The sequence below is a fragment of the Anomaloglossus baeobatrachus genome, chromosome 11 (assembly GCF_048569485.1).
Source record: "Anomaloglossus baeobatrachus isolate aAnoBae1 chromosome 11, aAnoBae1.hap1, whole genome shotgun sequence".
Classification (NCBI taxonomy): Eukaryota; Metazoa; Chordata; class Amphibia; order Anura; family Aromobatidae; genus Anomaloglossus; species Anomaloglossus baeobatrachus.
Genome location: NC_134363.1, coordinates 145,484,303 through 145,507,648, shown reverse-complemented (window position 1 = coordinate 145,507,648; position 23,346 = coordinate 145,484,303). Strand labels below are relative to the sequence as shown.

Below are 23,346 nucleotides of genomic sequence, written 5' to 3'. Positions count from 1 at the left end.
TTAGTCTGTCTGGGGCTGGGGTCTGTGTCAGAACCCTCAGCCTGGGATCTATGAGATACCCCTGGAGGACATTGTTGGTCCAACTCAGGGGGGCCAGGGAACAAAGATTCAACAGAGTCCCTGTGCTGTGATACCGGCCTGTACTGCAAGGCTTCTAGTATCTTAGCCATAGTCTCAGAGTTTTGCAAACTCTGTCCCCGTCACCTGGACATTGTCAGCAGGTGGCTCCCCCTGGGCCCCTCTTAGCAGAGGCTCTGGCTGAGTGTCACAGGGCCCGAGCACTGTATACAATGAGGGTCAGTTGAACCTGCCGGTAGCGGGGTCGTACATGCGGCGCAGGCAGCATAATAAGCCTGTGTTTTGGCACCCCTGCCTTTTGTGGGCGCCATGCTATTATCTTCCCTGAGCAACACAATAGGGTATATAGCCAGAAATCAACTGTGCACCATACAGTGTAAAGTATATACCATAAACATATACAGTATAGTTACACTACTGCACAATGGGGCTAGCACCACAGGTGCTGCTTACCACCCGCTTCAAGCGGTTGTGAGGCCACCCAAGTCCCTGCCTGGGTCTCCCAGACTTTGTCCCCCTCTGCTGCGTCCGAGGAGCTGACAGGAATGGCTGCCGGCGTCCTGAGGAGAGGAGGGAGTCGTGGGCGTGGCCGAGAAAGTGCGGGAACTGTAGTCGCACTGTGCACAGTGAGAGGGGTGGAGTATGCAAAGCATGCTCCAGCCCTCAGTGCTGCTCGTTCTGTGCAGCTTCCCGCCCTTCCCCTGCCTGTCAGGGCTGAGGGCGGGAGGAAAAGGAAACTAGGCCGCAAAAAAGCCGGGGACTTGAGTAATAAGCGCGGCCGCCGTATATGCGCGGCCAGCGCGGAAGTCCCCGGCGCACTACAAGTCCCAGCCGCGCCGCAGTGTTTCCGCGGCAGCGGCGGTCAGCGCGGCAGTCCCTACACATAAAACACACTCAGCAACGCTGAGTGTGTAATGGCACCTTTTAACCCGGTCAGCGCCGCGGTCCCCGGTGCACTAGCACACCCAGCAAAGCTGTAGTGTTGCTGTGCGCGGTCCCCACAGGGATACAGAGTACCTCCAAGTAGCAGGGCCATGTCCCTGAACGGTACCCGGCTCCTATCCAGCAGGCTCCACAGGAGTTGTGGATGAAGCACGGTCTCAGTGCCTAGAGACCGATAGGATCCCACTTCACCCAGAGCCCTGAGGGGGATGGGGAAGGAAAACAGCATGTGGGCTCCAGCCTCCGTACCCGCAATGGATACCTCAACCTTAACAACACCGCCGACAAGAGTGGGGTGAGAAGGGAGCATGCTGGGGGCCCTATATGGGCTCACTTTTCTTCCATCCGACATTGGTCAGCAGCTGCTGCTGACCAATCTGTGGAGCTGTGCGTGCATGTCTGCCTCCTTCGCACATAGCAAAAAAAACTGAGGAGCCCGTGGGAGCACGGGGGGTGTATAGGCAGAAGGGGAGGGGCTTTACACTTTTAGTGTAATACTTTGTGCGGCCTCCGGAGGCATAGCCTATACACCCAATGGTCTGGGTCTCCCAATGGAGCGACAAAGAAAGTCAAAGTGCCGTTCACAATACTAGAAATATAGAGATGTTATGTGCACTTATAAAGTGTCAGAATATGCATAAACTGCTTTAGTGTACAAATACTTGTTTGTGAACTCTGCATTAGTTAGCAAGGGGAGGAAAAAAAAAAAAAAAAAAAAAAAAAAAAAAACACACCAGTGCACAAGGTCACTGGCCTTGCTAACTAGTACAGAACATAAAACAGTCTGACACCACAATTACATAGTAGTCCCTGTATTTTGCTATTGTGAACAGTACCTTCACTTCAGTGCAATACAAAAGTAATTCTGCAGCAAAGCCTTTTAGTCTGCTATTTGATACTTTCACCTTGCCTTAAATATACTAATTAATTAAGTATACACTGTTATTGCTATATAGCCTTAATCATACTTTGGTATAGAGATACTTGCCACTACACAATTTGTTAGTATTTGTTCCTACCCACTGTACTTAAGCTGCTCTGGCAGACTTATGGATGAAAGTGGGAAGCTGCTAGGATGTTACATTTCTTCCTGGTAGCTGGGCTTCCAGTACAGCAGCTGCACAAGTTTGCACATTAACCCCCATACCTGCAAATTAATGTTTGGGGATATGGTAGGGTACATTTAAGCATTCGTTACATGCTCCAATTAATACCCCAGCTGCTATGAGTGTAGCCACGAGACAGCCTTGCAACAGATCTTCCATACCTTTCTTCTTGTCATTGAGCCAACATCATTAACCCTGGTTGTGTGCAGTTCCTTACAGATAGAAGCTTTAATTAAGGCTCATTTCCTATGCTCAGGATATTAAAACTTGAGACTAAAGCTACTTTCACACAGTTTGGCATCAGGCAGAATATGCAAAAACTGATGCGCCGGATCCGGTATACCTGATCCGTCAAAAAAACTGATACTGCGCATCAGTTTTTGCCTCCGCTTCATCCGTTTTTTTTTTTTTGCTGAATCTGTTTACAATATATTGGAGCCTGCCTAGTTTAAAAAAACTGATCCGGCGGCCTTATCCGTTTTTTGCTGCATTACGCCGATCTGGCATCCATAGCTTCCGTTGTAAATCACGCCGTATCACGCTAGATCCGGCGCGATGCATTTGTCAGACAAACGTTACAAAAGAGGTTTCATCCGGCCGCCATATTAGCCAATTATGACAGAACCGGCAGAACCTGGATGCAACGCAAGGCCATCAGGCAAAATCCGGTGCTAATACAAATCAATTGGGATATAACAGATCCGGCGCCGGATCTGTTTTCAGTTTTTTTTCCCCCGGATTGTGCCCGATTTAAAAAAAAAAAACAAAAAAAAAAAAAACTGGTGTGAAAGTAGCGCAAGTTTTGGAAGATTTTTTGGCTTTAGGACTAAGAAAATACCTCTGGAAAGGTTACACTGTATGGTTGAACACCATGGTCACAATATGAGGGGGAGGATTATTGCCCAACTTTGTATTTAACATCTTGATCTTGCCCCTGAGCTCATTGACCCTCTTGGGTGGAGCATATCTGACAAATATGCCATAATTTCCTAATTTGCTTATTACTCCTGTGCCCTCGATGCAGTGTCACACAAAACCACAAAACTAAATGACACAAGGATACTTTGAGACCTTTATTAATAGATGCTTGCAATTTGTTGACTGTTTGAAAAAAATCAGGTGTACTTTTATTACAAATTAAAAATGAGTTTCTTAAAAATCTTGGTTTGACCAGATAAACAATTTAAAAACCTTTGCAGGTAAGATTGCGAAAAAATATGTTTAAAAAACTTGTCATTCCCAAAAGGAGATCTTAGATAAAAAATAAAAACCATCGCTGCAAGAAACCGTGCAGGACGATATTATCTGGTCAACAGCAAAAAGCAAGCACTTAAGGTCTTCAGTTCCAATTCTTTGTTCAATTTCTTATTGCTGGAATTTCAAATCTTGACTTTTGATGACAAAACTGCAAAGAAAATATAAAGAAAAAAAAATATAAACCATTTGATACTTTATTATAACTTCATAAAAAGGCTCTCATTTTAGCTCAGTGTTTAGTAGTGCAAAAGATTACTTCCATGCATTTTAGGAAAAAAAAATCCTTAAAATTCCTGCACAATACCAAATTTTTGCTCATCGAGATTGACACTAACCCGGATGGTGGTAGAGGTGGTAAGCCGGTATTTACTCAGCCCCGCCCTGCTCAGCCTCGGGAGCGGACGTGTTTTCTGCTGATGTTTCGGCTGCCTTGGTCTCTTTACCATCTTGTGGTTTAGGGTTTTCTGGGCGTCTGCGTCTGTAGTTGAAGTTACGGCGGTACCGACGTTGAGGTGGCTGCTGACTCTGGGTTCCATCCCCCTGATTTTCTTTATCCTCTTCATTTCCTTCTTCCTCTCTTGGTTGTCTCTGGCGTGGAGGTCCCCTTCAAGAAGGTCACAAGAAAATGACAAGTCTGTAGTAGTGGTCACCAGTTATATACCACAACATGTCACTATGGGGGTCTTATGTCAGAGGGACAATATGCTCAGTATTTACCATTAAACAATTATTGTTTTAAAAAGAAACATTAAGAAAACTTACTCATACCTGTGGAATCGGGGTCTGAAGCCTCTGTACATGTTGTTCTGCCTTCCTGGTCTGCCTTGTTCGCCGGCACCTTGGCTTTCTCCCTATAAAAAAAAAAAAAAAAAAAAAAAAAAAAAAATCTGTAAGTTGGGTACATTCTATAAAATTAGACTATGAAAGCTTAAGGCAAGCTTACCTCAACTACTTCACCCTGTACTGGCGCATTGTTATACTGCGGTCTGCGCCCATACGGTCTCCTCAAGTAGTAAGGAGGATACCGACGCCTCCGGTAAGGGCGTTGTTGGTTAGCACCCTCTCCATCTGTCGCAGTCTCATTTTCTTCGGGCTTCTCTCCACTCTCGCTGTTTTGGTAGTTTTGCTGGTAGTTACGTGGAGGACCTCGGCGACGTGGATAGCGCCTATAATGGTTGCGATCTGCTGCATATTTGCTGCCTTGGACTGGAACGCCCCCAGGACCAGTAACATTAGCTGCCTCTGCACCCTGCGGAGAGAAGATCCATGGTTTAAAAGAAAAATCCCATCCATCCAAGAGTGGTTTTCTTCTAACGAAAGCTACCAAAATTGTGCAAATGTTTATGCAACTTCATGAAATAAGCCATTTTAAGCTCAAATGGGACAGTTCTGTACTTTGTTGTTTGTGGGGGTTGACTAACAGTAGCAGAGCAATGGCCTCACCCACAGTTGAAACTCAATGCAGTAAGGATGATAATTGATTCCCAAGACCACCATGGACATAATTTAGTCTTGGGATCAACAAGGACACGCAAGACCCATTCCATGTTTGTAAAGTTCATATGCCACATTTAACCAGACCTTACCTTCTCTCCCTCCACTACATCAAACTCTACAGTTTCACCATCTCCCACACTGCGAAGATACTTCCTAGGGTTGTTCTTCTTAATGGCAGTCTGGAAATAAAAAAAAAATGAAACATTTGCATCAAAGACAAGGCCGTATCTAGGACAAATGCAATTAGAACTGTTACTTTGCAGTGTTTGGAAGCAAGGTGCACAAAGTGTGAAGTCTAGCTTTTGCCTACACCAACTTCTATAGTAGTGGACATTGCTTCAAATATACATTTAAAAAGGGAACCACCATATGATTCATGCCCCCCCCAAAAAAAAAAAAAAAAAAAAAAAAAAAAGCAGCCTGGCTGCACCTTGGTATATGGTCTCTGAAACAATCTAGTGTTTGAAGGATCTCTAAATTTTTCTCAAGGAACCATGGCCAGAGACCAGACTAGCTAGAGCAGACACTGGGATACAACTGCTGGGAGTGTAACTGGACTATAAAGACCACGCTGGAAACAAAAGTATATTTTTCTGAAATGACTGACATACATACTTTGTAGCAATTGTGATTCATGACGTATTTGGTTTGGGAAGCATAAGTCAGGTGACAGTTTGCCTTTAAAAGGGAATCAGTCAGCAGGTTTTTGCTATGTAATCTGACCACCACATGCTGTAAGGGTTAACATTTCAGCCATGTATCTATTATCCAGTTTACTTGCTATATTTTAGCTCCAGTAAATCATCATTGTTGGGTCACAGCAGCCACCCAAGTAGTCCCCTCTGATTAGCAGATCACAATCTATATAGACTTTGTAAATAGAAAGCTGCCCCTGCCCACACCAGGCTTTCAAAGCTCTGCTGCATTGCTAAATCTAAAAACTGTCAAAACCACTAAGTGAAACATTGTTGGAGCCAGGGTCTCTGCATACATTATGATGCTCTATTCCAAAAATAAATTTTATAACTAGAGACAGTGGGTTGCATTAGTGATTGTTTTTCCTGAGACTATAAAACAGATGACTTAGTTAGTTATTGACTACAATGAAGCACTGGAATTATTAACTGAAAGTGAAATAACTTTAGTGCCACCTACTGGGTAGCAATCCTAAGTCAACAACTGATACCTACCAACAGGTGGCACCAAAGGTCACATTTTTCTCTGAATAAGATATTTGCACATTTAAATCCCCAGAGACACATTGAATGGCCTACAAGTCTTACACTCAGCAAAATGCTCCCTCCTTAAACTAAAAGGGCAAGATCTAGCACACAATAGACATACTGATTGGGAAATTTAGGTTATTTCTTAAGGGGACAGTGTTTCTGATGTATATAATGCACTATGGAATTAATGGCGCTATATGTGAATATACAATAGGACAAATTGTAAATATTTTCCTACAACATGCTGTCTTACAAATCAAACCATTTTTACAGGGCTTCCTAGTAAAAATGCAATCCTTTTTAAAAAGTAAAGAAATGCAGAGCCAACCATGTATCCAGTTTAATTTAAAGGGGCTGGCTAGGAGATTGATATCTTTATAAGGGAGAGCCATGTTTTTTTAAGTTCAGGACAAGATCTTTAAGTGTTTGGGCCTTAAATACTCTGCTGCATGATACAGTTTACACTCAGAAGCATCAGTTTAGGCTATAGCTATGACTAAGTGTAATGTGACCACAGCCTAAGTCTACATCATCGTCCAAGCACAGGATGTGTCAATGGAGCTTAGGGACGTTTCAGACATCCAGCTTTTTGGTGGATCCGGCGCACTCCAGTACAGTGGCAGTGCAACAAGCTCTGGTCACATGCTGTCATGCCATGCTGCCACTGTACTAGAGTGCGCCGGATCCGCCAAAAAGCCAGGTGTGTAACAGCCCTTAACAGGTACAGCAAAATAAAAATAAAGTTGATGTAAACAGCACCGACAATTAGGCTATGTTCACACAGTGAATACAGTGGAGAAAAAAAAAAAAATTAAAATTAAGGAGTCCAATTAGGTTGGCTACACCACATACTTCTAGTACAACATCAAGGATTGCTGTAAACTAGTGAGAAATATAAATATATATATATATTTATTAATTAAGTGATAGTTATGGACACTTAACCTTAATTAGGCCATAATATGAGTGACTTATCGTTGCGCCATGTCCTGGTCAGTACAATTTAACTTCTATGTATGAAAATGTAATGTTTTCAACTAGTTCCTGATTATATACCTAAAACTGTTAAGAGGGATTTGCAACTGCAAGCTTCTACATTACCAATATAAAATTGCTCAGTGCAATACTCATAGCTGTTGATGTGGATGTTGAGTATTGCACTGGGCAATTTATATTGGTAGTGTAGAAAGTTGCAAATACCTCTTAACAGTTTTAGGTATATAATCAGGAACTAGTTAAACACATTAAATTTTCATACATAGAAGTAAATTATACTGACCAGGACATAGTGCAACGATAAGGAACTCATTATGGCCTAATTAAGGTTAACAGTGTCTATAACTCATTTAATTACTCTGTATAGAACTATATATCCCATAATCATACTATACAGCAATGCATACAATTCTTGATGTACTATAAGTATGCGGTATAGCCAACCTAATTGGACTCCTTGTTTAATTTTATTATATGCATTAAAATAAAGATTTTTTTTAATAAAGTATTGGGTTTGTACCACTTTCTCTGCTGTATTCATAGTAGTGGTTTCCCACACTTGTGTGAGGTCTGGATTGGTGACCTATTATATATGTTCACACAGTGCTTTTCTAACCACAAAAATGCAGCATTGATGGGCCCCAAAAAAAAAAAAAAATAAACACCCACAGGAAAAAAAAAAAAATGCGTTTTGATGCACAATGCTTTTAAATCAAGTCTGTTGACTGGAAAAGCTCAAAAATACAAAAACTTATAAAAAAACAAAAAAAAAAAAAACACGTTGCATTTTCAAAGATGCAGCCAAAAATAAGATGCAGTGTGGACAGCAAAATAAATCTCAGCTTTTGCTGGGGGAAGGAAATGCATGCATTTTTGGTGCATCTTTGTGACCTAAACAAAAAAAAAAAAAAATGCAATAAAAAGATGCACTGTGTGATCAGAGTTAGGCTTTTTTGCTCAAAAGGGCCAGAATGCAGGATATCAAGCTTTGAACTGAAGCAGGGAAAAAAATAAATGAACTCACCTGGTGTACAAACACATCTTCCTTGGTGTCATTCCTAAGAAAACAAAAACGAGATTGAGCTTAAAGGGAAAAAGAAAAAAAAAAAGTTTTCTGGGTGTGGGAGAGAAGGAGGCTGGCGGTTAAATACTTAACCCATTGAATGGAGCAGTCAGATCACCATGTGCTGAGCATCAAGAGCCCACAGCAGGGTAATGGTTACATTATACCTTGCAGTGGATACAATGTATCATTCAGTGTATCAGCAGAAGAGCTGCACTCACCTGTTAATGAAGCCATATCCATTGCGCACATTAAACCATTTGACGGTACCCAAAACCTTGGTTGCTGTCAGGAAAAAAAAAAAATAAAATATTTAGAGATCAGATGGACTAAAATGTAAACAAACAAGTAATGGGAGGGGGCCAGCTCCCAGGCCTGGAGGTCAGGGCCATCCCTAGAAAGCAGCACTGAGGCACCACGTGGCTGGATCCCGGCCAGGACACTACCCGGCTCCCCCTCCCGGCTTCCGTCCACAAGGAGGGTCTGGGTCCTGCATGCAGACGTGCACCCCCCTAATACTACACTATGGAGGGAGGGAGGTGAAAAAACGCAGTGCGGGCGGCGCCGGGACACAAAGAATGTAGGGACGAGTAGGCCGCAGCGGACATTTTGAAGGCCCCAGGAAGCGATGACGTCACGGCCGTGAGGCGGGCGGGCGGATGAGAAAGAGGAGGGGGGACTGTGGAGGGGGGAACCGCCACTCACAACGCGTGGCAGTGCGCGCTATACACCGGCCGCACCAACCGCCGCCTTAACCCTTCACCAGCCAATACTCACCGATGACCTTCTTCTCCCCCACAGTGGCCGCCGGTTCCGGGCCTGACTTGCTTTCCAGGGCGGCTGGCTGCTGCTGCTGTTGAGTTTCGACGTCGCTGCTCATGGTGGTAATTGGTTGTGGTTCCCTTCAGAGGTGGTGACTCGGGCCGGCGGTGGCTCGCTGTTAAAACTTTGACCCCGGGTGTTGATGGTAACTTAGGCCGGCGGTGGGGGGCTGCTGCCTTCGAGCTCCCTGCTGTCCGCTCTCCGCTCCCGCTACCGATCGAACTGCCTAGTATGACGTTACAGACGGGTTAATCATCGCAGACTGCCCGCCCCGCTCGCGCCCTCACTGGTCGACACACTCGTCAGTCGAAATCTCTGCGCGCCGATAGGCGGAAGAGGGTGTCAATCTAATAGTAGTACGTCGTGATTGGTCGTAGGTTTTCGCGGACGGGCGCTATTGGCCGGTTAAGATGTCGATCACGGGATTGGTGGGATTAGTCTCGACCGTGGCCTCAGACGGCACCATAGCTGCTGTGAATACTAACACACAGCGCTATAGAGGGGGGAGGGGAGGACAACGTGCCTGGTGCAAAGCCGGGGGGCACAGCTTCACCTCATCTTCATCAATTCCCTCAGTGTCACTGATACACACGGTTAATTCAGCCCCTAACCTGCCTGTCATTCCACACCAATCATTTCCACACAGACAATAGGGCTGTTATGACTGAAAAATTACACAGAAATGCAAACAATTGTCATTTCTGACAAATCTCTGGGGGATTCGTTACATCTCCGTTCACACCGCCATGTTTCTCTGCGCCTCGTAGGTTTTAATCCTCTGCTCCAGTCAACGTCTGGTCACTATGTCATTGTATCCAGGAAAAAATAAATTAAAAAATATATGTAATAAAAAAATCAGATTTCATCTATTTTACCTCATTTCGTTGACATAGAGGACATAATACTGCGCTATAAAGACAAAAATATAATAAAAAACCCCACATTTCATCTATTTTACGTCATTTCGTTGGCGTAGGGGCCAAATACCTTGTTATAAAGAAAAAATATAATAAAAACCACACATTTCACCTATTTTACCTCATATTGTTGCCATGCAAGCCATAATGCCGCGCTATAAAGAAAAAATATAATAAAATCCTCACATTTCACCTATTTTACCTCAATTCATTGGCGTAAAGGCCAAATACCGCGCTATAAAGAAAAAATATAATAAAACCCCCACATTTCACCTATTTTACCTCATATTGTTGGCATGAAAGCCATAATGCCGCGCTATAAAGAAAAAATATAATAAAATCCTCACATTTCATCTATTTTACCTCATATCATTGACATAGAGGCCAGAATACCGCTCTATAAAGAAAAATATATAATACACAGCTCACATTTCACCTATTTTACCTCATTTTGTTGGCGAAAAGGCCATAATATCGTGCTATAAAGAAAAATATCTAATAAAAACCTCAGATTTCACTTATTTTACCTCATTTTGTTGACATAGAAGACAAATACCGCACTATAAATTAAAAAAATAATAAAAACCCAACATTTCACCTATTTTACCTCATATTGTTGGCATGAAGGCCATAATACCGAGCTATAAAGAACAAATATAATAAAACCCCCACATTTCATATATCTTACCTCATTTTGGTGGTGTAGGAGCCATAATACAGCGCTATAAAGAAAAAAATATAATAAAAACCTCTCATTTCACCTGTTTTACTTCATCATTAGCATAGAGGCAATAATACCACACTATAAAGAAAAAAATATAATAAAAAACACCACATTTCATCTATTTTAGCTCATTTTGTTGGCGTAAAGGCTATAATACCACGCTATAAAGAAAAAAATATAATAAAATCCCCACATTTCATCTATTTTACCCCATTTTGTTGGCGTAGAGGCCATAATACTGCGCTATAAAAAAATATAATAAAACCTCTAATTTCACCTATTTTACCTCATTTCATTGGTGTAGAGGCAATAATACCGCACTATAAAGAAAAAATATAATAAAAACCCCACATTTCTTTTATTTTTCTTCATTTTGTTGACAAAGAGGCGATAATACCGCACTATAAAGAACAAAATATAATAAAAACCTTACATTTCATCTATGCTACCTAATTTTGTTGACGTAGAGGGCATAATACCGCGCTATAAAGAAAAAAATAAAATAAAAACCTCACATTTCATCTATTTTACGTCATGGTGTTGACATAGAGGCCAGAATTATTATTATTATTTATTATTATAGCGCCATCAATTCCATGGCGCTTTACATGTGAAAGGGGTATACATGATAGGGACAAGTACAATAACCATAAACAGTACAAGACACAGAATATCACTCTAAAGAAAAAAATATATTACACACCTCACATTTCACTTATTTTACCTCATTTTGTTGACAAAGAGGCCATAATACCGCACTACAAAGCAAAATATATAACAAAACCCCCACATTTCACCTATTTTACCTCATTTTGTTGGTTTAGAGGCCATAATACTGCACTATAAAGAAAAAAATGTAATACACACCTCACATTTCACCTATTTTACATAATTGTGTTGATGTAGAAGCCCTAGTACCGCAAAATAAAGAAAAAATATAATAAAAAACCCACATTTCACCTATTTTACCTAATTTTGTTGGCATAGAGGCCATAATATCTCACTATAAAGAAAAAAATATAATAAAAACCCCATATTTCATCTATTTTACCTCATTTTGTTGACGTAGAGGCCAAAATATTGCGTTATCAAGAAAAAAATAATACAAACCTCAGATTTCATCTATTTTACCACATTTCATTGGCGTAGAGGCTATAATACCGTGCTCTAAATAAAAAATACAATTAAAAACTCACATTTCACCTATTTTATCTGATCATTGGCGTAGAGGTGATAATACTGCACTATAAAGAAAAAATCTAATAAAAACCTTACATTTCACCTATTTTATCTCATTTCATTGACATAGAGGCCATAATACTGCGCTATAAAGAAAAAATAAAATAAAATCCTCACATTTCACCTATTTTACCTCATTTTGTTGACCTAGAGGCCATAATACCGCGCTATATAGAAAAAAAATAATAAAAATATCTCTTCACCTATTTTACCTCATTTCATTGGCGTAGAGGCCATGATACTGCGCTATAAAGGAACAATTATAATAAAATCCTCACATTTCATCTATTTTATCCCATTTTGTTGGCGTAGAGGTCATAATACCGCACTAAAAAGAAAAAAATCTAATAAAAAACCCACATCAACATACCCATCAAATTTTTCAACCAGAGGACGCTTAAGGGAAATGCATGGTGTGTTTTTCCTGGCATTTTTTTAAGGCCGGAGTCACACTCTAAACGAACTGAGGAAAAAAAATCGCACCCATACAAGTCTATGCATGTGAGAAAAACATCGGACTGCACTCGGTGCACACAGTGCGCTATATGCACAGGCTGACAATGGAGGAGATAGAGAGATTATCCCCTCCCTCTCTTCCGCAGCACCCGCCCTCTCCTCCGCAGCTGTGACCCAATTGCAAGATCGGGTCACAGTCGCATGACACTCGGCTTACGCTTGCAGTAGAACCTGCGCCGAGGGTCATTTGCATATTGCATCCGTTGTTCTCACATCAGAAGCGATACGCAAGTGTGACCCCAGCCTAAGGCGTCTCACCATTGTATTTTGTAGCATTTTTTATTTGTTCTATGTATCCACATGGAAGATGCCTTAATAATGGTCGTGTGACTTCTTTTAATGGCTTTGGAAAAATGAAGCGGTAAAAAAAAAAGCTAAAAAGAAAGAAAAATGAACTTATGCACAGCACGTCGTTTTGATATTACTTTGCAGAGGGTCATTCTTTTTTTTTTTTAGTTTTTTTTAAGCACTTTTTCAGGCAGGTTTTGGCGCGGAACTTCCTGAAAAACACATCGTGTGTACATACACGATGTATGTGTATGTACACACGATGTTACATGTACACACGATGTATACAAATGATGGTTTTATCATGAACTCTGAGGGCCATTCACCGGGACTTCTGCTTACGTTCTCGTTTTGAGAGTTATCTGAAGTTTGGTTGTATCCTGATCTGAACCCAACCGAACACCTCTGGGGAGTTCTGAATAGACAAGTTGTCATCACTCTCCATCCAGCATCCAGGCTCTCAAAGAGGTCGTTCCAGCAAATGGAAAAAGCTAAATGTTGCCAACTTGTTCATTCAAGACTTAAGCCTGCTTTACACGTTACGATTAAGCATACAATATCGTATGCGATCGTAACCGCCCCCATCGTATGTGCGGTACGTTCAATTTGTTGAACGTGTTACATAAACGATTATTTGCTGTCACACGTACTTATCCTTCCATACGACCTCGATGTGGGCGGCGAACATCCACTTCCTGGAGTGGGAGGGACGTTCGGCGTCACATCGACGTCACGCGGCAGCTGGCCAATAGAAGCGGAGGGGTGGAGATGAGCAGGACATAAACATCCTGCCCACCTCCTTCCTTCCGCATTCCCGGCTGGAGCCGCGGGACGCAGGTAAGATCTGTTCACCGTTCCCGGGGTGTCACACACTGCGATTTTTAGCAATTGAATGACGTGTATGCGATGAACGTTTTAACGTTCAATCGCAATCGCTTGTACCTGTCACACGCTACAATATAACTTACGATGCTGGATTTGCGTCACTTACGACGTGACCCCGCCGACACATCGTAAGATATATTGTAGCGTGTAGAGCCCGCTTTAGACCTCTTTCACACGTCGGTGATTCTGGTACATATATGCTAGGTTTTATACGTACCAGAATCACGGACATGTGCAGACCCATTATAATCAATGGGTCCGCACACACATCGGTGATTCTTCACTGACCGTGTCTTCATGCGGCGTACACACGTGTCCGTGGTTGCCGCACGGAGACATGTCCATTTTTTTCTGGCATCACTGATGTCCCACGTGAAACACTTACCAGAAAAACACAGACATTTAAGATAAAAGCATTTTTAACTCACCTTCTCCAACAACGCTCTCTCCGGTCTCTGCATGCTGCTGCTTCCGAGCCGGCTAATTACTGGCATGCATATTCATGTATACAGTCACAGCCGACCCCGAAGTAGCTTCAGCAGAGTCAGCGGCAACAGGAAACACAGCAGAGCCGATGAGTTCAGCACCACGGACAGCAGGAGCGGGGACAGGTGAGTTTATCGCCATGTGCAATCACGGATGACGGATCACGTCTCACGGATTGCACATGGACAACCCACATGTGCCGTGAATCACGGCACATGGAGGGACATATGCGTTTTTAACACGTCAGTGACAAACGTCCGTGTTTTTCACTGACGTGTGAAACAAGCCTTAGAAGACTTGATGCTGTCCTTAAAAATCATACAAAATACCAGATGTAGTTTTTTTGTGGGCTGTATTCATTTTTGCATCAACTAATTTGAGTAAAACAGAAGATTTTGTAAGGAAAGTTATATTTAACCTTACTTTCAAGTTATGGTTTAAAAAATCTTTGTATGAAACTCAGTCTTGTCAAAATTTTGGAAATTGTTCTTGTGTTCAGTGAGATATTGATTAAAATCTTACTTTTCAAAGGGATGTACTCATTTATGTGGAGCACTGTAGATGTCCATTCTTTTTTCACGTACTAGCATCTCATCAGATTTTCATCAGTTTCATCTGTGCTTACTGCAACTTTCATCAGTTTCTCTTAGGCCCCCTTCACACGTCCGTGTCTCCGGTACGTGCTAGGTCCGTGCCCGTATGTACTGGAGACACGGGCACACGTATACCCATTAAAGTCAATGGGTATATGTGCACGCACGTGTTCAGTCATTAGCCCGTGCCTCCGTGTGGAGCAGACGTGTGCTCCACACGGATGCATGTCCGTGTTTCTCCAGCAGCACGGGCCCGCACACTTACAGCACGGATGTAGTGTGGATGCGGGTGCACGTGACACTCGCCGGAGAAACACACGTGGCATTGTAAAAAATTAACACAAACTCATCTCCACCATACCTGCAGTCTCTGCCACGGCTGTCACCTGCATCCGTCCCCCAGTGAATTTGAACAACGCGTCTATTTCACTGGGGTCCGGAAGCAGCGTCAGCGGGGCGTGGCCTGTGCTGGACACTGTCAGTCAGCACCATAGACAGCTCCGGAAGAAACAGGTAAGGCGGGGCTTTCCGTTCTCCGTGTGTTATTACGTATAACACACGGTGAACAGGAATGTGCCACAAACACGGCACACGGGGAGCAAACCACCCCTTTAACACGTACGTGAAAAAACGGATCGTTTTTTTCACGGACGTGTGAAGGGGGCCTTAGGTGAAGCAAAAAAAGCTTTGCTACTTTCTTTTATCTAGCAGTCAACGAAAAATGGACAGCACTCGAATAAGATCCAAATGCTTTACGATATTATTCATGGACCCATAGACTGCCGATGTTTATTAGTTCAATGGCAGACTCACATCAATATTGGACATGTCTCCGCGATTTAGCACTGACCACTTGGTCTGCAAAAAAACTCGGTCACGTGAGCCTATAGCGCATATATATATATATGTATATATATATATATATATATATATATATATATAAAAATATATATAATATATATATATATATATATATATATATAGTGGTCCAAATGTAGGTGGACAGAGAATAATAACATTTATTTTGATTTATATATAAAATTATATTTACTAACACAAGCATAACATTGACAAATCTTATTCTGAACAATAATACAAAAGCCCTTAAATTTTATCAACGCTGGTGCTCAAGCTGTTTTCCATTACAATTTGCACAGCTTTGAAGTCTGCCTCTTACGCTTCGACAATCATTGTTGCACAAGTCTCTCGGTATTAATTTCTTGAGATGCATATCTTATGTACTGTAATTTTTGAAATCACTGACACTTTTTGTTTTTCGACTATAAACTTTGTCCTTTGAGTACTCCCCCAAAAGAAAAAAATCCTTTGGGGTCAAGTCTGGTAAACGTGTCGGCCAATCAAGTGGGCCTCTTCGGCCAATCTATTTATTATGAAATGTTTCATTAAGATACTCACGGACTACTCTTGAATAATGTGGAGGGGTCCATCTTGTTGGAAATAAAGGTCATTTGAATTAGGCTGTTGCTGTAACTGGGGAACAACTTGATTCATTAGAATTTCGAGATACTTATCTCCTGTGACTGTTCCATCAAAAAATATTGGTCCTAAAACACCAAAACTTGAAATACCAGCCCAAACATTGACACCAGGCTCATTTAGCTGTTGCTCTAATGTTAAATGCATGTTCTCATTATACCAGTAAATACAATTATGTCTGTTAATATGGCCGGATAATTTGAAAGAAGCTTCATCACTCCACATAATGTTATCTAAAATTACTGGATTTTACACCATGCTTGATAAATCTCCCCCTTCATAACCCTATTACACATACTGTCCACTTACCTTTGGACCACCCTGTTTATATACAGTATATATATATATATATATATATATATATATATATATATATATATATAAAAACTGTATATATATATGTGAGTTCTATCTATGAAACACTCAGATAGAACATGTATGTGATAAACGGAAGTCTGAACGAGCTTTTTGGGATACGTTTTTTTGCTGACTTTTCATACCAGAATCTCTTCATCTCTCCAATCAAACCTTGAGGATTTTGAACTCCCCGTGTTTTATTGTTGAGTGTCTGTTCCCAAAGCGTAGTAAAAAAACTCAGTGTGAACATACCCTTAGGGGTACTTTGCACACTACGACATCGCAAGCCGATGGTAGCGATGCCGAGCGCGATAGTGCCCACCCCCATCGCAGCTGCGATATCTTGTGATAGCTGCCGTAGCGAAAATTAACACTACGGCAGCTTCACATGCACTTACCTGCCCTGCGACGTCGCTCTGGCCGGCAAACCGCCTCCTTCCTAAGGTGGCGGGTCGTGCGGCGTCACAGCGACGTCACACGGCAGGCGGCCAATAGAAGCAGAGGGGCGGAGATGAGCGGGAAGTGAACATCCCGACCACCTCTTTCCTTCCTCATTGCAGCCAGGACGCAGGTAAGGTGATGTTCCTCGCTCCTGCGGCTTCACACAGCGATGTGTGCTGCCGCAGGAACGAGGAACAACATTGTAACATCGGTCCTTCCGAAATTATGGAAATGACCGACGCTACACCGATCATACGATTTCGACGCTTTTGCGCTCGTTAATCGTAGTAAAAAAGGATTCACATACTCCGATGTCGACAGCGACGCCAGATGTGCGTCACTTTCTATTTGACCCCACCGAGATCGCACGTGCGATGTCGTAGTGTGCAAAGTACCCCTTAGACTAAAGTTTTTTGAGGCTTTCAAAAACAGAGTTTTTGAAACATTTGTTCACGATAATTATGCAGTGTAAATGTCCAATTAGACTGCTTCTGGTGAATCCCTAACACAGGTGTAGATCCCATGGAGCGTGACTAGAAAACTATTGTGTATGGTATGCAAAACACTATTGAGATTATAATGAGTGATCTATAGATATATAGACTGGGGAAGCCAGAAAGACACTAAACAGGCAGAAGAGACCCCAGCAGCCATTTTTAACAGAAGACACCCTAAAGATCATCGAAGAAAGACGAATTGTAAACGGTAACAAGCAGGACGCAGACAACATCAGTAAAACACTAAAAGCAGGCTACAGAGCCATTTGAGCAGACAAAAACTTTATTAGACCCGCAACACACATCCGTTTTTTTTGTACGTGTGCGGTACGTATTTGCACGTACCGGAGACACGTAGACACGAAGACCCATGTTATTCAATGGTAGATGGCACACACACACGTAAAATCACACGGAACGTGTGTCCGTGTGGTAAGTACGTGTGTGCGCTTTTCTACACGGACGACATGTCCTTTTTTGGCCGGCAGCACGCAGGCACGGACCCGCTTTAGTCTATGGGTCCGTGCCTGCACGTACCGCACACGGAGTATGTCCGTGTTCAGCACGTATCGTCCGTGTCCGTTTTTCATCACAAAATCTGAAACACTTGTTTCCAATCTATCAGGACAATTGAAAGCAAACAACAACACCAGGATCTCATGATGAATGATTAAAATCATTAATTGGGTAAGAATACGGGCCTTTAAAAACGGACAGCACACGGACAGCACACGTACGTATTTTATGTCAATATGGACATTCAACACGCACACACGGCTCGCATACGCCATCACACGGATGCCATACGTACCGGAGAAACGCCCCAAAAATACGGAACACGGACCCGAAAAACAGACCGTAAGACACGTACGTTTTTTTTGCGGAAGTGTGTTTTAGGCCTTACAAAAAGATATGTACAGAGATAGAGAATTAATATCTGAAGAGTGACTGTGTTGATCACCAGAAACTTTGGAATACCACTACAGATATGGGTGTGCCAAGCCATCTAATCATTCTCATTAGGATCCTTTACATTGACCAAGAAGCAACAGTCCAAACAGAACAATGTTACACAACATGGTCCAAAGTAGAGCGAGTGTCAGACGAGGCTGCATCCTGTCACCATTTCTCTTCAATTTATATGCAGAAGCTATTTTCAGGATGGCTTGACTTGCCAAAAAAAAGAAGACGGGATCAAAGTTGCTGGATGAAACATTGACAATCTTAAATACGCAGACTATATTGATAGCAACAAGCGTAGATGCAATGAAGGATTTATTATGAAGCGTCAAGATGGAAAGCTCTAATATAGGACTCCTACTTAATACAAAGAAGAGAAAGATATTGACTACTGCCACGTATGACCGGGACAAGTTTGAGATGGACGGCGACAATCTGGAAGTTGAAAAGGATTTCAACCTTCTCAGGTCAAAGATGCAGCGATGACATTGGACGTTAATAAGAGAATAGCTATGGGCAAATCAACAATATATTTGTTGGACAAGGTCTTCGAATTAAGGAACATTTTACTGGCGATAAAGACACGGCTCATAAATAGTCTGATCTTTTCTTTAATAACATATGGATACAAATCCTGGAAGATGAAAACCAAAGCAGAAGAAGAATCAACACCTTTGAAATGTGGTACTGGAGAAGGATGGTATTAATACCATGGATGGCAAGGAGAACAAGCAAAATAATTTTGGAATAAATGAAACCAGACATATCACTTGAATAAAGGATTACCAAGCTACAACTTGCCTACTTTGGACACATCATATGAAGATAGCAATCACTGGAGAAGGATATCATGGTACAAAGCATAGAAGGAATAAGGCGAAGAGGAAGACCAGCAACCCAATGGCTTGATACAATCAAGATCACAGTTGAGTAGACCCTGGTGGACCTATCTAGGCTTGCACACGATCGATCTGCCTACAAAACGTTCATCCATCAATTCACCATGGCTCAAGATCGACCTGAAGGCCATTAAATGAAAAAATAATAAAGACATTTACAGATGTCTCCGTGCATACAGTGGTAGACACAGACATAATAAATAAATAAAGCGTATTGTGCTTTAAATGAGGCCCCATAATAGTATACACCCAAACAATAAACTTGAACCTTTATCCAATGCAAAATCTGTGCACCACATAAAGTGTGCAATTTGTTACTATTGTTTTATTATGTAACAGAGAGGCCTTTGGACTCACTTATACACCAGGGATAGAGTGGAATTACTGAAACCCCTATAACTATGCACCTGTATGCATTCTGCAACTACAGAATAAAGGAATAAGACCTCTATTTAACATGCATTATGCTATTCATGGCTTGTCCCATACTATGCCATACAAATGCATTACTGTATTATAGAATCATAGAAGGGTAGAGTTGGAAGGGATCTGAAGGTCTATGAGGTCCAACTCCCTGCTAGTGTAGGTCTTCCTAAATCATCCCAGCTATTTGTTTATCTAGCTTCTGTTTGATCACAGAGCCTCAAAAGAGTCCTGTAAACTAAAGAAAATGTCTAACTAAAAAACTATTATCCGATACCCATTAGGAAATTGTAAATGACTAGGAAGGGATGTACTCCATTTAGGATCCTTATCCATTTTCCAAAGCAGAGACCAACTATGGCCTCAATCAAGTATCCATGTATCACATACCTGTTCTGTAAGTGTTTTTCATGGATAGAACATGTACCCTATGGTGGTAGATGAGAGCTATATTCCACCTAGCAAATGCCTTTTGCACTGGTGAACAGCAGGCAAGGAGAGCAAACCTGGCCAGGACCTTGTCTGCTGTTCCAGGTTTTTGGGGCAGTGTCCAGGGTGTAGAGCTGCCGGATTAGCACAGCATAAATAGGCAGCCAGAACCTCTTAATGTGGTGGGTGGTTGGGCTGGAAAGCTGAAGCAGGTTCTGTGAGAATGATATCCCTGAATGGACTGGCACCTCCAGAACCTTTGCTATGCTGTTTGACAAGCTGGACTTTTGCTTTGCATTCCGGTCTGAAGTAAAGCCTGCTACACACGCTTCAATATATCTCACAATCCGTCGTTGGGGTCAAGTTGTAAGTGACGCACATCCGGCATCGTTTGTGACGTATCTGCGTGTGACAGCTACGTGCGATCAGGATTGAACGCAAAACCGTTGATCGCAAACACATCGTATCATTCTCTAGAACTGAGCGTTTTGTTGCACGAACCTAGTCAATTGTAACGTGTGACATCCCTCATACGATTTTGGTGTCTGATGCTATGTGCGCAGGTGTGCGCTCTGCACCGCAGCTTATAAAAGGTCTGCTTCAGAGCGCAGCTGAAAAGCTGCGTTCTGAAGCGCCTCACAATGTCTGTCATTCACTAATCTCTGTCAGTCGGTCACTATCTCTGTCCCTCACTCTCTGTCCATGTCAGTCTATCCCCCTCTCTCATATACTCACCGATCCCCGATCCCCGGCGCTGCACGGCATTCACACTGCTCCGGCGGCTTTTACTGTTTTGAAAAAGCCGGCCGCCCATTAAACAATCTCGTATTCCCTGCTATCCCCGCCCACCGGCGCCTATGATTGGTTACAGTGAGACACGCCCCCACGCTGAGTGACAGGTGTCACACTGCACCCAATCACAGCAGCCGGTGGGCGTGTCTATACTGTGCAGTGAAATAAATAATTAAATAATTAAAAAAAACGGCGTGCGGTTCCCCCCAATTTTAATACCAGCCAGATAAAGCCATACGGCTGAAGGCTGGTATTCTCAGGATGGGGAGCTCCACGTTATGGGGAGCCCCCCAGCCTAACAATATCAGCCAACAGCCGCCCAGAATTGCCGCATACATTAGATGCGACAGTTCTGGGACTGTACCCGGCTCTTCCCGATTTACCCTGGTGCGTTGGCAAATCGGGGTAATAAGGAGTTATTGGCAGCTCATAGCTGCCAATAAGTCCTAGATTAATCATGTCAGGCGTCTATGAGACACCCTCCATGATTAATCTGTAAATTACAGTAAATAAACACACACACCCGAAAAAATCCTTTATTACAAATAAAAAACACAAACATATACCCTGGTTCACCACTTTAATCAGCCCCAAAAAGCCCTCCATGTCCGGCGTAATCCAGGATGGTCCAGCGTCGCTTCCAGCGCTGCTGCATGGAGGTGACCGGAGCTGCAGAATACACAGCCGCTCCGGTCACCTCCACGCAGGTAATGAAGACAGCCGTGCGATCAGCTGCTGTCACTGAGGTTACCCGCTGTCACTGGAACCAGCGGTGGCCGCGGGTAACCTCAGTGACAGCTCAGCTGATCGTGCTACTCACCTCAGTTGCTGCGTGGAGGTGATAGGAGCGGCGGTGAGTAGCGCGATCAGCTGAGCTGTCACTGAGGTTACCCGCGGCCACCGCTGGATCCAGTGACAGCGGGTAACCTCAGTGACAGCAGCTGATCGCTCGGCTGTGTTCATTAGCTGCGTGGAGGTGACCGGAGCGGCGGTGTCTTCTGCAGCTCCGGTCACCTCCATGCAGCAGCGCTGGAAGCGACGCTGCATCATCCTGGATTACGCCGGACAAGGAGGGCTTTTTGGGGCTGATTAAAGTGGTGAACCAGGGTATATGTGTGTGTTTTTTATTTCTAATAAAGGATTTTTCAGGTGTGTGTGTGTTTGTTTACTGTAATTTACAGATTAATCATGGAGGGTGTCTCATAGACGCCTGACATGATTAATCTAGGACTTATTGGCAGCTATGGGCTGCCAATAACTCCTTATTACCCCGATTTGCCAACGCACCAGGGCAAATCGGGAAGAGCCGGGTACAGTCCCAGAACTGTCGCATATAATGTATGCGGCAATTCTGGGCGGCTGTTGGCTGATATTGTTAGGCTGGGGGGCTCCCCATAACGTGGAGCTCCCCATCCTGAGAATACCAGCCTTCAGCCGTATGGCTTTATCTGGCTGGTATTAAAATTGGGGGGGACCACAAGCCGTTTTTTTTAATTATTTAATTATTTATTGCACTACACAGTATAGACACGCCCACCGGCTGCTGTGATTGGGTGCAGTGTGACACCTGTTACTCAGTGTGGGGGGCGTGTCTCACTGTAACCAATCACAGGCGCCGGTGGGCGTGGAAAGCAGGGAATACGAAATTGTTTAATGGGCGGCCGGCTTTTTCAAAACAGTAAAAGCCGCCGGAGCAGTGTGAATGCCGTGCAGCGCCGGGGATCGGGGATTGGTGAGTATGAGAGAGGGCTGCTAACTTCAGTAACTTAGGAGATTAGCGGTCACCGGTGAGTCCTTCACTGGTGACCGCTAATCAGGGAGCGACACAGACAGAGCCGCAGCATGACAATGAAGTCGGGTGAAGTTCACCCGAGTTCATTCTGACAGTGCGGCTCTGTCTGTGTCTGCTGTCATCTGCCATTCAGCTCTGCTACATGGCTGTCTGTGTCTGCTGTTAGCGGCCATGTAGCAGAGCTGAACGGCAGATGACATAGTAAAAACGCATGCCTACACATTACACACGCTTGGCAAGTCAATAAATAAAAAAAAAAAAAAGGTGCCCAATGCATACGTCACAGAACACATGATCTAAAGGATCGCACATAAGATTGACCAATTTAACATAGACTACTAACGCTCGTGTGACAGCAAATGAACGACCAACGTGCAATCTCATAAGATCCCGTATGCAACCTGGGCGTGTCACATCGCAAATGCGATTGTACAACTAATTGCAACGTGTAAAGTGGGCTTTAGACTGTGCATTTGTTTGTTTTCAGTGTGAATAAAACACTGACTTTTTGGACTGAAAACCTGTGTACCCCTTTACTGCGTCCCTGCCAATGCCTACCAGAGCTGATTCCCTACACCATTTATCATTTATGTTGCTGTTCACGTTTTTTTGGCGACCATGAGT

General features: G+C 43.0%; 1 protein-coding gene across 2 annotated transcripts; it reads right to left on the bottom strand.

Moving 5' to 3' along the window:
• Positions 1–3,186: 3,186 nt before the first annotated feature.
• YBX1 (Y-box binding protein 1) lies at positions 3,187–9,228 on the bottom strand. 2 transcript variants are annotated; one of them, XM_075329251.1, is made up of 8 exons: positions 8,943–9,228; positions 8,387–8,450; positions 8,127–8,160; positions 4,970–5,059; positions 4,327–4,632; positions 4,146–4,234; positions 3,719–3,987; positions 3,187–3,531 (listed from the first exon to the last, which is right to left on the bottom strand). In XM_075329251.1, exons 1-7 carry the CDS (start codon positions 9,043–9,045, stop codon positions 3,750–3,752), a joined length of 924 nt encoding a protein of 307 aa, XP_075185366.1. In that variant the 5' UTR covers positions 9,046–9,228; the 3' UTR covers positions 3,187–3,531; positions 3,719–3,749. The 2 variants fall into 2 exon arrangements, with proteins under 2 accessions (XP_075185366.1, XP_075185367.1); XM_075329252.1 differs by having other exon boundaries at positions 4,152–4,234; positions 8,943–9,227.
• Positions 9,229–23,346: the final 14,118 nt, after the last annotated feature.